The sequence below is a fragment of the Pipistrellus kuhlii genome, unplaced genomic scaffold, assembly GCF_014108245.1.
Source record: "Pipistrellus kuhlii isolate mPipKuh1 unplaced genomic scaffold, mPipKuh1.p scaffold_m20_p_3, whole genome shotgun sequence".
Classification (NCBI taxonomy): domain Eukaryota; kingdom Metazoa; phylum Chordata; class Mammalia; order Chiroptera; family Vespertilionidae; genus Pipistrellus; species Pipistrellus kuhlii.
Window position 1 is genome coordinate 129,670,040 of NW_023425529.1, and position 16,696 is coordinate 129,686,735.

At 33.9% G+C, this 16,696-nt stretch overlaps 1 protein-coding gene across 1 annotated transcript in view; it reads right to left on the minus strand.

The window, feature by feature from the left end:
* DACH1 (dachshund family transcription factor 1) overlaps positions 1 to 16,696 on the minus strand; it is a 425,048-nt gene that overhangs the window by 244,930 nt on the left and 163,422 nt on the right. Inside the window, exon 2 of the mRNA XM_036456831.2 lies at positions 5,629 to 5,744. Coding sequence (XP_036312724.1) covers positions 5,629 to 5,744 — 116 coding nt within the window. The remainder of the gene's footprint in view (positions 1 to 5,628; positions 5,745 to 16,696) is intronic.

Genomic DNA, 16,696 nt, shown 5'->3' on the forward strand with positions numbered 1-16,696 from the left:
ACTGGGATATCAAGGTGAACAAAAATGTTCAAATTTTTCCAAGGCTGTTCATGTGCATGTCTACCACACCATGCTTTGGCCCCTCACAATACTTTGCCCAGGCACTTGTTGGATGTGGGAGGTTGATAATGACCTTCAAAGTTATGTCCACATCTTGTAGAAACTGTGAATTTTACCCTCAAAATGTCTAGTGATTAAACTTCACAAACGTTTCTTATATATAAATATGCGAAAATATAAACATACAAATATTATATAAATATCATTGGTCTAAATAGTTTATATCATATTTGCTCTTTGAGTAAGGCATTCAGGAGATTGTTATCTGTAATTTATTAATGAAGATGATCAATTCATTTATTTGCACATTTTTCTGTTATCATTACTTGTGAGTCTCCTCAGGGAATACAACACTTTGTTATTAAAAACAACAAACAAACAAACAAACTTCTCAACATACAAGGCACATTTTCATACTATGAATTTCCCCCTCAGAAGTTGAAATGTTTAATGGGTTTAAAATATTACAAATGTTGATAATACAAAAAGAGTTAGTGTGGATGTTGTTAGTTATTAACATTTAGCATCAAAAATAAAAGATACAAACTTTAAAAATATTTTTTTGATTTCTGAATACACATGAAAATACTTTGCTATGATCTTTTGCTAAAGAGAATGATGTTTCAATGGGATTAACTATCAGTTAATATTGCCCTGGTCTCATCCTGTTCCAAAAAAGATAAAACTTCATTTATAATTTCCTAAATTTTAAATATAATGCCTACGTGCATACAATTACTTTATTTATCCTGAATGCATATTGGTTATGTGCCTAATAAGGTCACTGTGAGAGAATAGACAGGCCCAAGAAACAAAACTATAAATTATTCATTTATTTAACTTGAGTGCATTTGAAATATTTAATAGATAACTTTTCTTTTGATGTAAAATGCAAACATTTGGGACTCACTGAGTTACTTTTTAGTACTTATATAAAATTGCATTTCAAAACTAGTTTTCATTCTGCCCTCATAGATTTTATCATATAGATAAAAATCAGAATTTGGCCAAATTACTCTCCTGGCATAAGAGAGGTCTATTTAGAATTTCTAAGTAGCCCTTTTCTTAACTGGAAAATATACATAATTCCAGTTATTAGAACTTTGCTGCTAGGATGAATTTTTTTCAAACTGGTATTTATTATAAAAAATGATTTATGATATGTGCTCAGTTCATATGAATGTAGGGAGAACTGCAGGAGGTACTGCATTGTGAAGTTCTACAAAGAGCCTTCTTTCTCTCATTGACTTCCACTGCTGGTTGCTATGGCATCTAGTGACGACCATAAATTTTGGAAATTATCACCAACTGCCCACACCCCCTTCTAAAGTTACACACAAGTCTACTTAAGAAACCAAAATAACAAACAAATAACTCCATAAGCAATATCAAAGGTGTGGGTTTAAAAAAAAAACCTAAAAAAAAAACTTATATATTCCTTCTGAAACTAAAGCTGAAAATGGGAACATGTCTCAAATAACTTAGAAGGAGATGAAGGTAACATGATTTGGCACACTATGTTTGATGACTCAAAAAGCGATTCAAATATGTTAAAGAAGCATATTGAAATTTGAAACAAAAATCAATGAATTTTATGAAGTGTAAGAGGGAAAAGTGAATAAACAAGTGAATAACTGAATAAAATATACCAAAATATGTAATGTTAGAGCTGAGAAGACTTTTAAAAATATAAAAATAGCCATATTTTTTTTCCTGAAATAAATAGAAGCTTTCAGGAAAATATATCATTTAAGTTCAATGTTTAACTGTTGAAAAGAAAAAATGAGGCAATTACTAGGTTGATAGGTTTTTATCAGTTTGTAAAGATTAATGAATTTTCTTTTTATCTATTTTTATTGATTTTAGAGAAAAACAGAGAGTGAGAGAGATAGAAATATCAATGATGATAGAGCATCATCAATTGGCTGCCTCTTGCACGCCCTGAACAAGGGATCAAGCCCACAACCTGGGCATGTGCCCTTAACCGGAATCAAACCCAAGACCCTTAGTTAAGTCCACAGGCCAAAACTCTATCCACTGAGAAAAACCAGCTAGGACAATATTAATGAATTTTCTATTTTACAGGACCAATTCTGGAAAATTTGAAAGCAAATTTGCATCAGTAATGCTTTTCAAATATTAATACTAGAAGTATAAAAGTACAAGTCAATGTTCATAGGTAGACTACAATTTAAATCTTAGCATTTGAAATGGAGGGGGGGCGGTATTTTCCTCTTTGTGTGTGTGTGTGTTTTTTTAGGCTTACATTTTTTTTTATTTATTTGTCTTACCAGTATTAGAAACATGACTTCCAAGTCTTTCAAAGATATTGATACAATAAATAAACTATTGGAAACAAGTTTTTAAAATTATAAACTCAAAAGTCAAAGACATAGAAGAAATATCACCAAACTAGTTTGGCCTGGCGGGCATGGCTCAGGGTTTGAGCACTGACCTATGAATTAGGAAGCTGCAGTTTGATTCCCAGTCAGGGCACATGCCAGGGTTGTGGGCTGGTTCTTCAGTTTGGGGCATACAGGAGGCAGCCAATCAATGATTCTTTCTCACCATTGATGTTTTTATCTCTTTCTCCCTCTCCCTTCCTCTCTAAAATCAATAAAAGTACATATATTTTTAAAAACTAGTTTGCTTAATGTCAACAATATTGATATCTAACTTTTCTTTGAGTTTAACAAAAATAAATAAAACACTTCACCCAACTTCAAAAGAAAAAAAAATGACATTTTTTTTCCCTAAGAAAGTAACAAATATAGGAAAAGAATATAGTAAATATAAATAAAGTCCTGGGACATAAAAGTCTCTAAATTCATGTTGAATCATATTTCACCAATATGCTGGAAGAAACATTATACTCTTTTGAGAATTATAAGATTTCTTTAACACCATTAGATTGCATGTCAATATTTTGAGATAGCAAATAACTCAAGGATGAAGCTATTCTATATTCCCTAAAATTCAAACTTATCCAGCTACAAAAATGATATGTAAAAAGAACAATCATATTAAGTATATTAGGATAACATCATTTATGTGCAAGAGGCAAATTTTTGGTCATTTCAAATCTTTGGACCAATCTCTAAAAGTTGAAAGTAAGTGAAGGAGGCAATAATGAAATCACACACCCTGTCTTAAAGCCACTCACTGAGCTCTACAGAGTGCTGCACTGGCCAAGACCCACTTTCAATCCAGTTTACTCTTCTGTATTTTCTCCTTCTTCTATTGAACATGACTGTATGAGGTCTTTTTCAATATAATGCTTAATAAGCTTAAAAGAATTTCTGGTTTCTGGGTTCACAAGATATATAATACATAGAACAAAAGTTAAAAAGTAAATGAAAAGAAAAAAACATGTCTGATAACAGCACAATCACTGAAATAAATGAAGCGATCCTAATTAAAAAATAAGTGCCCATAAATATTAGATGTGTTTAATTATCTTCAGTGTCCCAAAGGCCAGAAAGAGGCCTATCAAAAATAACTTAATATTTTGATTTTGAGTTTTGGCATATGATCACCAGTTATTCACAAACTCCACATACTGCAAAGCCACTTGATGGTGTTAAATAGGTGAGGTGTTGCTATCCATGTAATATGATGACATCACCTTATTTCATCATCTTTTTTGGTAATAAACTTTTGACTGTCTTCACCTTCAAAGTTTAAATGTTCACTGGCAATTTTGAGCCAGATCTTTCCTTTTAATATGAAAATAATCTAGAATACTTTTCACTCATCAGGTAACTGCATTTATTAATATGTGATAATCAACACAAACTTATCAAATATTAAATAATGATTATTAAAAGTGATTACTTTTTAAAATCTCCAAAACATAATTTATTATGAAATTTATTTCCAAAGATTCTTAGATCTTTCTTCTAGTACACCTGAGTCTTACAAATATTAAATATAAAAGTTAAGATTTTAGTTCCATCTGGCTTCTGCACTACATAAAAACAACAACAACAAATATTTGAATCAGGAAATCTTATCTAGTTAACTAAAAACCATTAAAACTTAAAAAAAAAACTACTTATTTCATTCTATATCTCAAATCCATTTTTTATTGTTTTTAATTTTTATTTATGACAGTATTACAGATCTCCCTTTCCACCCCTCCACCCCCCATTGACCTCTCCTCGCCCTCCTCCACTCCCCACCCCAGGCCTTCATCACCCTATTTTCTGTGTAATCAGAATTTCAGGCAGTAGGATTCTGTTTGAGAAATATGACTAAATATAAACAAATAAAAATAATGACAGCTGCTTTGCAATTGGGTCATTTTCAGCTATTAATTTCATTTTCTATGTCTTGATTTTTCATCAGCAAATTAGCATAAAAATTCAATTCTCTATGGGGCTTTAAATAATTTACTGTTAAGTTTATAATGTGGTACCTTACTGCAAAAAATCAGAAATATAAAATGAATAAATAGCTTCAAATTCAGTTCAACAGATGTTTGATAAAAGTCCACAAAGGTGAATAAACTGTTCACATGCTGCCACAAAAATAAATATAAATTAAAATGTTCATTGTTTTTAAGGAGCATTCAACCAAATATGGAATGTGAAAAAATATATATATCCCATGATAATATTACAGAACAGAGAAAGACAAATGTTATAAAAGAATAGACACACACACATACACACACACACACACATGTAGATATGGGAATTCAGAAAAAAAAAATCCTAGTCCTTTTCTATGGCAATTATATAATATATATATATTTATATATATAAATATATCCTAAATAAGTTTATATGATGGTGATAATGATTGCAAATATTATATATTATATAATAATATCATAATTGTTATTATTTTAATTTGTTCAGGATCTGGATGAAACATGTGAAGTGAAAAATGTGTGCAAGTGAATAAAAGAGTTGATTAACATAAATAGTTATTTTTGGTGGAAATTAAATAGTTATTTTGCATGCAACATAACAGTTAAGTTGTTTATGGTATGAAGTTTATGTGGTCAAGGCTAGTCTCTTATACATCATCAAATTTTTAATAATAAACACCTTTCAAATGTCTCTAATGGAAATGAATTCACATTATAGATTGAGGGAAAGTAGGAGATGTTTCTATTTGACATTGTTACGGTCTTTTGTCTGAATGCATTTCAATCTATTTTGGAACACTAATGGAATGAGAAGTAAGCTTAGAACCAGGAGATAAGGGTTTGCATAGCCACTGACACCTACCAGCTGCCTGACCTTGGGAAAGTCACTCTCTCTGAGCTTCAATCCCTCAGTAGGAAAACAGGGATGATATGTGGTTGTTTGATATTAGTGGAGGATTAATGAGAATAAACTTCTAGCAGTGGGCTCCAATAAGGCTCTTTCATTTTTTTATAAATAAAGAAATGATAACTATAAAGCAGTTTGGAAATAAATTTACCTCAGTGTGCGCAAACATAAGCAAATGGGTGAAAATGTCTACATAAATATATTATATATATATATATATAACTTATATATGCTATGGCGTTTGATGGTTTTCACTGTTTTTTAGTTTAAATAAGCACACTCTTACCTGTTGGTGGAATTATCCCAGGAGACATGAGGCCGGGGACAGAATGTGGCATGATATGCGAGTTCTCTGGGGAAGTGACACTCTGAGTCCTCTTAGGAGGCCTTCCAGGTCTAGAACTGAAACAAACAAACAAAAAATTTTTACAATTAAGCTGTTGTCTTACACATCATTTCAAAGTTGTTTCAAGTGGTAACATGGACTGTAAATAAATTTGTTTCAAGGACGGTTGCTTTTGCAGTTAGATGTAATAGACTTCCATCACTAATTAGATTACATGCTGAATTCATTTTCCTCATTGAAGATCAGCCACTCTTGATGCATAATTCATAGCCTGCACCTCGTTACCTGCTTCTTCATATTAATATCTATACACAGTTTGAATTGCCTCGTTTGCATATGCTAAAGTTCTGCATGCAGCCTTCAGCACGAAAATTATGCACTAACTTGTAATAATTATTACAGTCAGCCTGCTATTGATTTATGAGACTTTTAAAAACCAAATATGTGTAGTACTTGTAATGAATGATATTTTAAGGTTCTTCAGGAAATTAAAAGGCAATGGCTGCCTAAGGAAATGTTCTGCTTGTTTGATTTAATACTACAGTTAGCTGGGAGGTGGAATGAAAGAGTGATTCAGACCTATAGCACATTTTTCGATGATATGTTTTATTACTTTGCACTGCTAGCCTGATATCTAGATGATAAATGACAATACATATCTAATGTGTGAAAAGGTCTTGCAATTTCTTTATTTTTTGTCATAAAAAAGATAAGTCAAGTTATCATTTAACCCTTATTCTATTTAAATGAACAGCCCCACTGGGTTGCCTTACTTTTAATATACTAAAATACATTGGAAAGGCTTAGGATTATTTGTAGGACATCATTGAGAAACTGCCAGTATAGCATCTTATATCTGCCTTGAGGATAAATAAAAATACTTTGTGTTTGCGGTTTAGTAGTGCTTGTTTTTACATGATTATTGTACAAGATTAATTTCTAAAATTATAAATGCCAATTGTATAATATTAACTTAATACAATAAAAGCAGTAGGCGAGGAGGACACAATTATTCACTATCCTTGTTTGAGAATAACATGAATGTATGTTAGCAATTTTTGAAACAAACATACTTAATCATTACGTTTCCACTTTCACCCTCTGTATCTTGAAGGTGTTTTTATGAAATGCTTTTCTGTCATTTATCTGGTCAATATCTGCTTAGACATATTAAAACTTCCACATACGAACTTCATACATTAGCATTTCCATGTTAGCCTCAGCTGAGGTTCTTTCCTTCATCAGAAGACTGGGAGATCCTGCCTCTGTTATTTAATATAAGTACCATGTGTGGTGATTCAATGAATAATTAGTAAGCACTTGTTTTCAAAGTAGTACATTGTGGAGGCTGATTTGGGAGAATGGGTTCTTTAGGAGCTTATTCCTTGGGGGAGGGAGAGGAGGGGGAACAACCTGGGCACACTAAATGTGTTGCAAGCTGGAATGTGCTACGTGTCATAAGACAGTTGCAATCTGATCACTAATGGAAAGTTAGGCTGGGTGATAAGACTTCCATTTGGAGGGAAGAGAGAAAAGGTTTCATGTCAGTGGGACCTTTAGGAGAGAATTCTGAAGGATGAATTAGGGAGAGAAAGAATGGAAGAAAAGATTGAGAGTGAGATGGAAGCATGGAATGTACAGACAAACAGGATTGTTACCACTGGGCTGAAGCAGGTCAAATAAGGTGAGGAACAGAGATTGATGTGACTGCAGTTACTGCCTGAGGCCAGACCCTGGGGAGCAAAGAGATCATGTGCTTGTTTTGCTAATCTATAAGGGCACTCTCCAGTTTATTGTTCTGAAGTCTCTCTTTGGCTGCTTATTTTTATTATTCATTATTACTTTTTTATCCTCAGCTGGTCCTTTAACTCTGGTTACTTGCCTCAGGCCAATCAACAACCTTCTAATGGTCTCCATTCAACCTGACTGATCTTTCTACCAGCACCAGTGAGATACTAAGGAATTATGGCTAAATATATTCCTGGAGCCTAGATCTTGCTCTTGGGATTCAGACAGGTTAATGCCTGTCATCTCTGTTTGGGTGTTTTAGAATAATGTAAGATTCCACTTGTCCAAATCTAAACTCAGCATCTTCCCCATTAAAACCTAATCCTCTTTCCCTGATTCAGTAAAATGGCACCTACTTGATTATGTCAAAAATCCAGGACTCAGATGTCCTTTCTTTCCTTTGTACACTCAAAAACATCCCATTGAAGACACCTCTGTAATCCATTCTTTGTTCTCTATTCCCATCCCATCTTCCAGGTCAATTGTTTATTTCTTATTTGAGCTATGACTATAGCCTTCTGAACTTTTCTAAGATCTACTCCAAACTTTGTCCCATTTGAAGCCTAGAGTCCAGAGTCAAGACAACTCTCTATATTACTCTCAGAAGGATTTTTCCAAAATTCAATCATATTTTCCATTTGCTTAAAAATAACAATAGTTTCCCTATACAATTCACATTCCTTATCATGGCACCAAGATCTTCCAAAACTTGATCCTTGCCTGCCTTTTTCATCTCATCCTTTTATTTGACCCTATTGAATTTCTAGCAATGTCATAAGTTGCTTTGTCTCCTATGACACTACCTTTATGGATGCTACCATCTTTATCAGGAAAAACCTTTTCTGAACCAACCCACTCCCATCCCTTAATGATTCTTCTTACTAACCGTGTCTAGTTAGTATCCTTTCTATGCACTATGATAGCCCATGGGATCTGCTTATTTGCTTCACTGCCAAGACTGTGAAACATGGAGTATATTAAATATATCTTTGGATCCTTAAAATTTAGCTCAGGGCTAAATTTTCTTTTTTATTTTTAAATTTCTATTTTTTATTTCATTTTTTAATTTCATTGTATCTATAATATTTAAATAAACTTTAACACACAAGTTAGGAGGGCTTTTTTCCAATTCCTGAAGTATCCTACTTCATCCATTCTAGTGGTCTCAAAGTTTCCAGGAAATGAAGACTAAGACATCACAGTAAACTTTGGAATTCGGTGTCTAAGGATAATATACACCAGAAGGTCAGGAAAAGAGAATAGATGCATTGGGAGATCTCAAGTAAATGCCATGGGGAAAGTAGGAAAGGAAATGAAAGTTAAGATTTAAACATTTTAGCCCTTTAATTTGCTTTTGCCTTTTAAAAAAATGAAATGGTTTGGAAGCACTTTATCATTCAGGCCTCAGGAGCTGTCCTCGGGGCCCTTGCTCTGCAAGTAGAAGTCAGGCTGCTAAATAGGAACACTTTGTTTCAAGTGGTGGTTAGAACAGACCAAGTGGGCTTTTCCACCCCAGATATCTCCAGCCCAACCTATGACATTGTCCCCAATTCACCAATAGAGATTTACTGTTTTCAGGGTTATGTTGTATGTGTGTTTTAAGTTTTTATTACTTTACTAGAGGCCCAGTGCATGAAATTCATGCACCAGGGTAGGGGTCCCCTGAGCTAGGCCTGCACCCTCTCCAATCTGGGACCCCTCAGGGGATGTCCAACTGCCAGTCTAGGCCCAATCCTGGATCAGGCCTAAACTGGAAGTCGGATATCCTTCTCACAATCTGGAACTGCTGGCCCCTAATTGCTCACCTGTCTGCCTGCCTGATCACCCCTAACCACTCTGCTCCCTGCCTGATTACCTCTAACCACTCTGCCTGCCTGCCTGATCACCCCTAACAGCCTCTGTGGTATTGTTCAGAAGAGGTCAGGTCTATCTGGCCTAATTAGCATATTATCCTTTTATTAGTATAGATGTTTTAAAGCTTTAGGATCTTTCAAAGCCTTCCTTTAAAATGAAAAAACCTTTGATGGGGGTGACACCCAAAAGCCACCAGCTAACACCCAAATGAGGATTAGTTTAAAATTAAGAGAGAGCAAGGTTTTGGGATATATATGCAAACAATGGCCAGGAATGGTGGGAAAGATTTGTAGGAAATCAAATCCCTTACCCTTTTGGCTAAGAATAGGACTATTTGAAACCTTTCCTGGAAGTTATATCCAACTTCTTGATAGATGGGAAGTTGGATTTCTTTTTTATTTTTTCTTTCTTTCCCCCCCCCCTATTAACAAGACTTCTCTCTTTATGACCTAGATAGTTTAGGTCTCCTTGGTATTTTATCCTTACCACTGTCTTTGTCACAAACGGCTAGAGGGTTTGATTTCAGGGGAGATGCCCTAATTGTTAAATATTTACAAAAATATTTAAATTACTTTCAACAGAGCTTTAGGGGACTTCCAAGAGAACACATGCAGTGCTGTAGCCAAAAGCACAGGTTGCATTGTCTTGACACATCAGGCTTTAAATACTGGCTCTACCAATTTACTACAAGGTGTGGCCTAAATCAAGCAACCTGACTTCTCAGAACATCTGATAAAATCAAAGTATTTTTATAAGATGTGGGCCTGTTTGCTTTGTTAGAAATAAGTTATTCTTGGGCAGAAAAAAAACAAACAAAAACACAACAACTGAAAAGTGGAATTGAAACAGCAAAAACATTTTCTTGTGAAATGATCAATTGTTCCTATAGTATCTACCTTCAAACCTCCTTTAACAACAGCAAGGAGCTCTGCTCTAAAGAGTCAGAACAGCTGAACTCTCCTCCTTCTAATCAAAGCAGAAGACCTCACTTAAATAAATTATTACCCTTAACAGCTTGAATGAAATCAAATTTATGACTTTGGTAATTGTTTTTGCCAGCTTCACACATGAGCCATACTGCAGCCCTTAAGTATTATCAACCATCTGCATTGAAAGAGGAGAACAATGGCTTAGAGATGTCCAAATCAGCACATAATATCTCATTTACTTAGGAATCCACCCAGGTACCCCCTTCCTTGCACTTTTGAATATAAAGGTTTCTTTTCAAGATAGATCACTGGGTAGACTTCTCTCCTTACTTTGCATCATTAAATATGTCTCATGTTAATTTCTGTCTCTCTCCCACAATTATATGTTTTCCAACTCTTCCTAGACCATTTACTGTGCTTATTGAGGGTGAAGTCAAAACAAGCTTAGCAAAAGGAAACAGGAGTGATATGCATTAATCAGAAGCTAAGTGCATCAAAGAGTTGGAGGCATTTGACAAATTTAGAGGGAGGGTACATTACAGATTTTTTTCAATCCCCAAACTTCTTCCTAGACAAGATCGTTTGCTAATTTCTTCAATAATGTTTGAGAAATTAAGTTCAGTTATCTTCCTGAGAGTTGGAGAAAACACACACACAACACACACACACCTACACACACACACACACACACACACACACACACACACACACACACTACATAAATAAATAAATAAATAAATAAATAAATAAATATGTATAATCCAAAGATTCTGATGGTGATAAATTGGGAAAGCCACAATAATTAGCTACCTACCAAAAAAATTGGTTTAAAATCTTACCTGCCTAAAGAAGGGTTCCATTCAACCATTCAATTTTTTCATCTATTTATCTAAGGCAAGTAGATACTACTGTACAACAAGCAATGGGCTAGATGTTAGAGTTGCAAGAATAAAAACACACTCCCTTCTCTGAGAAGGAAAATAAAATTAAATAGCCTGTGGGATAATAGTGCAGAAGAAAAATACATAGCAGCAAGTGAGCATTGATTTTCGTCTTGGGACAAAAACAGGCATTCAGGGGTGAAAGCAGCTTGCTCCATTAATCTACCAGAGTTCATTTGCCTTCTCTAATCTATTCACCCCAGAAAAATCGCCAATTGTGTGTTTATATTCTGTAAATTTTTTTCTAGTAAACTGCTTCTACAAAGCCAAATCAAGATATATGAAAACTTTATATGCAGCATGTACCAAAAAAAAAAAAAAAAAAAAAAAAAAAAAATATATATATATATATATATATATATATATATACTTTAATATGGATGTTTAAAATATACTTTAATATGGATGTTTATTTTCAGATTTAACCCATTGGAATTAGTAATTATTCAAAGTGTGTGTACATTTTTGGAGGAATACCCTGTATATAGTCAAATATATGTCACAAATATATTCTAATTTCTAATTGGAAAGGCACAATATGCTTAATGATTTAAATTCCCACTTGAACATTATGAGGTCATGAAGAGTGATATTTATGAGAAATGTATGAGAAAATGTTTATGTTCTAAGTAAAGTACAAAAGCAGAATGCAAACCTGACAATAAGGACATAAAAGAGTACAAGACAGAGAAATTAAATTAAGTAAGCAATAAATATGTATAGAAAAAAAGAGTAAGAAGAAACACTAAAATATTAGGAGTTATTACCAGAAGATGGAGAATCACATAATTCTATATCTGAAAATTTTAGTTCATCTGATATAAGTATATATTACATATAAAATATAAAAACAAATTTTAAAAATTAATTTAACATTACAGTGACTCTGGCCATGTTTTTCAGATAATTCATTGTAGACAAACCATAATTCTGGCTAAATTTAATCAGTGCTTGAGGTTTATCTTTATCTATAGCAGAAATCAGATATAATTCATCCTCGTAGTATTTCCTTTTCTTCCATTTCAGTTCTAAAATATCTAATAAAAAGCAGATAATTATATGTAAAAATATTACCCTTGCAACTATAAAATTAATCTAAAATATGAAAAGCACAAATAATCATTGCTATCTTCTAAATTAAATTAACCTCGTGAAATTGATCCATTGATGTAAAAGAATGCAAATGACCCCCTAAGATTAACCTATGTATATATTTCACTAAAATAAATGGCTGATTTACAATCCTCAGTTTATAAATGGGTAGTTTTCACTTAAAAAAACCCTGTTAATTTATCAGTTGATTTATTTTGTTAGTTTTTTGAAAGGCAACAATATCAATAATCCAAGGAGGTTATGATTAGCATTATTTTCCTTTTGAATACAGTTGTGTGTGTTTTTTCTGTAGACGGTAAAACTTTAAAGGATAAATTACTTCTTTTGCTATTATGACAAATGTGCTCATTTCTCAATCGCATATCCCAAATCTGTTTAGAGGTTTTGTGTTTGCTATGTAGGTATGTGTCCCAGCCATGTTTAATTCTCAGTACAAATAGATTATGAACTAACTCATCAAAAAGATGGTTTTCCACAGTCACCAAAATACTGAATTCCATGAGACAGGCATAAAAAGATCACCCACTGACATTTGAAGAGCACCCTAGGATTACTGGCTGAAGAACACAAAACACACAATGATACCTCAACTGTTTACATGGCAGGTGTTATAAACTGAATTCTTTCCCTTCTAAATTTGTATGTGGAAACCCTAATTCATGTGATAGCATTTGGAGATAGAGCCTTCGGGAGGTAATTAAGTTTAGATAAAGACCTATCATTGAAGCCCTCCTGTGGGATTAGTCCCCTTATAATCAGAGACACCAGAGAGCTTGCTTGCTCTCTCTCTCTGCCATGTGAGGATGCAGAGTGGAGGCAGCTGTCTACACACCATGAAGAAAGCCCTCTCCAGAAACTGACCATGCTGGCATTTCCAGTCTTCCAAACCATGAGAAACGAAATTGCTGTTATTTAAGCTTCCCCATGTATGGTATTGTGTTATGGCAGCCTGAGCAAGACTAAGACAGCAAAGAACTCTGTACATTAACTAAACAAATACAAATTCACAAAATTAAATTACCAGTTAAAATAATTAAAAATAAAATATTAAAAAGGTTCTGGGCTCATATTAATTTGGGAAATGTCCCTTGAACCTATTAAACTTACATATATTTTGTGAAAATGCTTTATAAATCCCCAATGATTTTAATATCTTTGTTTTGTGGAACAATTTCTCAGAGCTTTCACTATGCTAATATCTATATGTATATAAGGCTAATATGCTAAGTGTCCAATTTGACTGTTCAACCAGTAGCTATGATGTACACTGACCACCAAAGGCAGATGCTCAACGCACAGACATGGAAAATGGAACAGACTGATGAATCTCAGAGGGATGGGAGGAGGGGGCAGGATGGGGAGAGATTAATCAAAGATCTGATATGCATACTAGAGGCCCAAAACACGGATTTGTGCACCAGTGGGGTCCCTTGGCCTGGCCTCCAGGGACCAGGCCAAAACTTGCAGTCCAACATCCGCAAAGGGGTCCCAGATTGCAAGAGGGTGCAGGCTAGGCCAAGGGACATCACTGGTGCACAAATCTGTACACCAGGCCTATAGTATATTATAAATATCTAAGAATGCAGTAAAATAGGCATTTGCTATTTTATTTTATACTAGAGGCCCAGTGCATAAAAATCTTCACAATCCAGGAGCTGTCAGGGGTGGGAGACAACTCAGCAATCAGGGAAGGTGATGTCCCCATCACACCTGTGCTGCTGCCATTGCCAGTAGCACAAGCTTCAACCAGACCTGGTTACTGAGTTTCTGGCAGCCCTGGCTGACTGGGCAGCAGACATCTAAGGCTTGCCTGCACCTCGGGCCAGCCCTGGGTGGCTGGGATGCTAAGGGCTGGTCCAGCTGCACTGTGTACCTGCCACCCCCTTACACACCCGTAGGGCTGAAAGGACTGGGGGACACTGGCAGGGCTGAGGGGCTTAGATGCCACCATCTTGTGGCTACAGGTGCCACAATATTTGTGATGAGGTACTGGTCAATTTGCATATTCCCTCTTTATTAGATAGGATTTATTGTTTTTCCAAGAAGCTTGTTTAGAGATGTGTGCTCTTAAGGAATGTTATTCCTAAAAATATGATTATATTCAAATTATGGATATTCCTCATTTCTCAATATTATTAAACTATATTTTGTGTCATACATTGGTCACATGACAATTGTCACATGAGAATTATTTTCCAGGGTACAGGAAATCAGCAATTCACATATTATAAGTATTGATATGAGTTGATAATTACTCAAACTCAAGAATAAAGTGGGTAAACTGAAACCATCACTAACAACAAAACAGGAGTGACAGTAGCTACTCTGGTGAGAAGAAAAAATGCATCTGATTTTAAAACTCACACTCTCTAGACCTGAAATTGTACAGGAAATTTATTTGATACAAAACCTGTTTCAAAGATCATTGAAAAATATCTAAATATCCATGTAAGTTGGAGTTATTAAATACTGAATGAGAAAATACTACAAAATAAAAGTTAAAACAAATCGGAATGTGACAAAGCTACTCATAAGCATTTGTAGATATTTGTTAACCATTAATGATAGTCAGAACTATGAAAAAGAGTTCCTGTTTGACAGGTTACATACTTGAGATAATCTAGTCCTTAACATTTGAAGTCCTGGTCTCCATTGTTAGAATCTCTACATTAATAATATTAAGTAAAAAAAAATTAAGTCCATGAAATGTATTTGTTATATTAATCTTATAGTTATGTATTAATCTTTGTTTAAATTGCTTAACCTAGTGAATATATTTTTAGATTAATTTTTATCAGGAGTCTTGAAATATTCTTGCTTCCACTTAAATTATTTATTTACAACAATGGCAAATGACACCTTATAAAGTATGTCTAGTGATTTACCATAAAATGTGGTCATGTTTTATAAGCATTTTGTGAGTTAAAAAACAAACAAACAGTTTAATGTAATTGAAAGTTTTAATTAAGGAAATATCAATTTAATACTACTTATTTTAACATTTCTGTAGCATGCAATATACATTCACATGTATGATATTTTCCCCAGATAAAACACTGTTTATAAATTTCATTTAGTGACATATTTATCTAGAGAGATAAATATTTTAACCATTTAATTAACATAATTTTCTCTTCTTCCCATAAGCATTCCAAGCCATAAATGAGTCTACCCATACATGTCTTTTTTACAATTATCTGCAAAGACTAAAATCCCCGAAGGAACACATCCAAATAACTGGGTAAAACTGTAAATGGCTTTCTTAAAAATTTTGGAGGAGTTAAAACTTTATTGGCTTTTCCCTCACTGTTCTCTCATAACTTAAGATCACATTCTATAAAATTTAATATTAAAATTATTCCAAGTAAGATATGGGAATCTCTAAACCAATATTTCATTCAAACTATGGACTCCACAGTCACCTTTTTTTTTTTTTTTTTTTTTTTGTAATTTGTCTATTTGAATTTTAAATGACTAGGCTTTCTCTGTTAATACCATCAGCTACATTTTATCTGAACTAAAAGCAATGTATCCAGTCTTTCATGTCACTGGCATATGCCATGACCCTGTTTATAGTGGTCCTGGTTAACTATCAATCTGTTTTTGCAGATCATCTTGAATTTGGTCCAAATATACCCGTTGTTTCAATGTCAAAATAATATCAGACAGTCCTCTGTAAGGGATGCCCTTTGCAACACTTTCCAAAAGTTTTCATTTTATTTTAGATTAGTACGTAACGTTTTTAAAAACTCACAATTGTGTATGTTGACTAACTCTGCTGGGCACTATGTGATCTCACTCTTTTAATATTACTAACAAACCTTTAAGATAAGTATTATTATTATTATCCTTATTTTACTGATGAGGAAATTGAGACGAAGTAAACTGCCTTAATCAATATGCCACATCTAAAAAGTTGTAGATTGGGCTTGGGTGGGGGTAAGGATGAACAGGCAAAGCACAAAGGATTTTAGGGCAGTGAAAATAGTGTGTGATACAGTAATGATGGATGCATGTTATTGTACATTTGTCCAAACCCATAGAATGTAAAACACCAAGTGGAAACCAACCCTAAGGTAAACTATGGACTTTAAATGATTATGTGCCAATGTAGATTCATCAGTTGTAACAAATGAGCTACTCTGGTGGGGGATGTTGATAATGGAAAAGACTGCATGTGAGGGGGCAGGAGTGTTTGGGAAATATCTGAGCCTTTTGATCCACTTTGCTGTAAACCTAATACTTGCCTAAAAGAATTGTCTTTTTTTTTTTTTTTTTTTTTTAAGTAGTAAGAGCCAGGTTGTGAACAAAGGCAAACTGGTCTAGAGATCAAGCCGTGAGCAGAATGCAATCTGCCTCTGTAGTATATTTGTTAATTTAGTC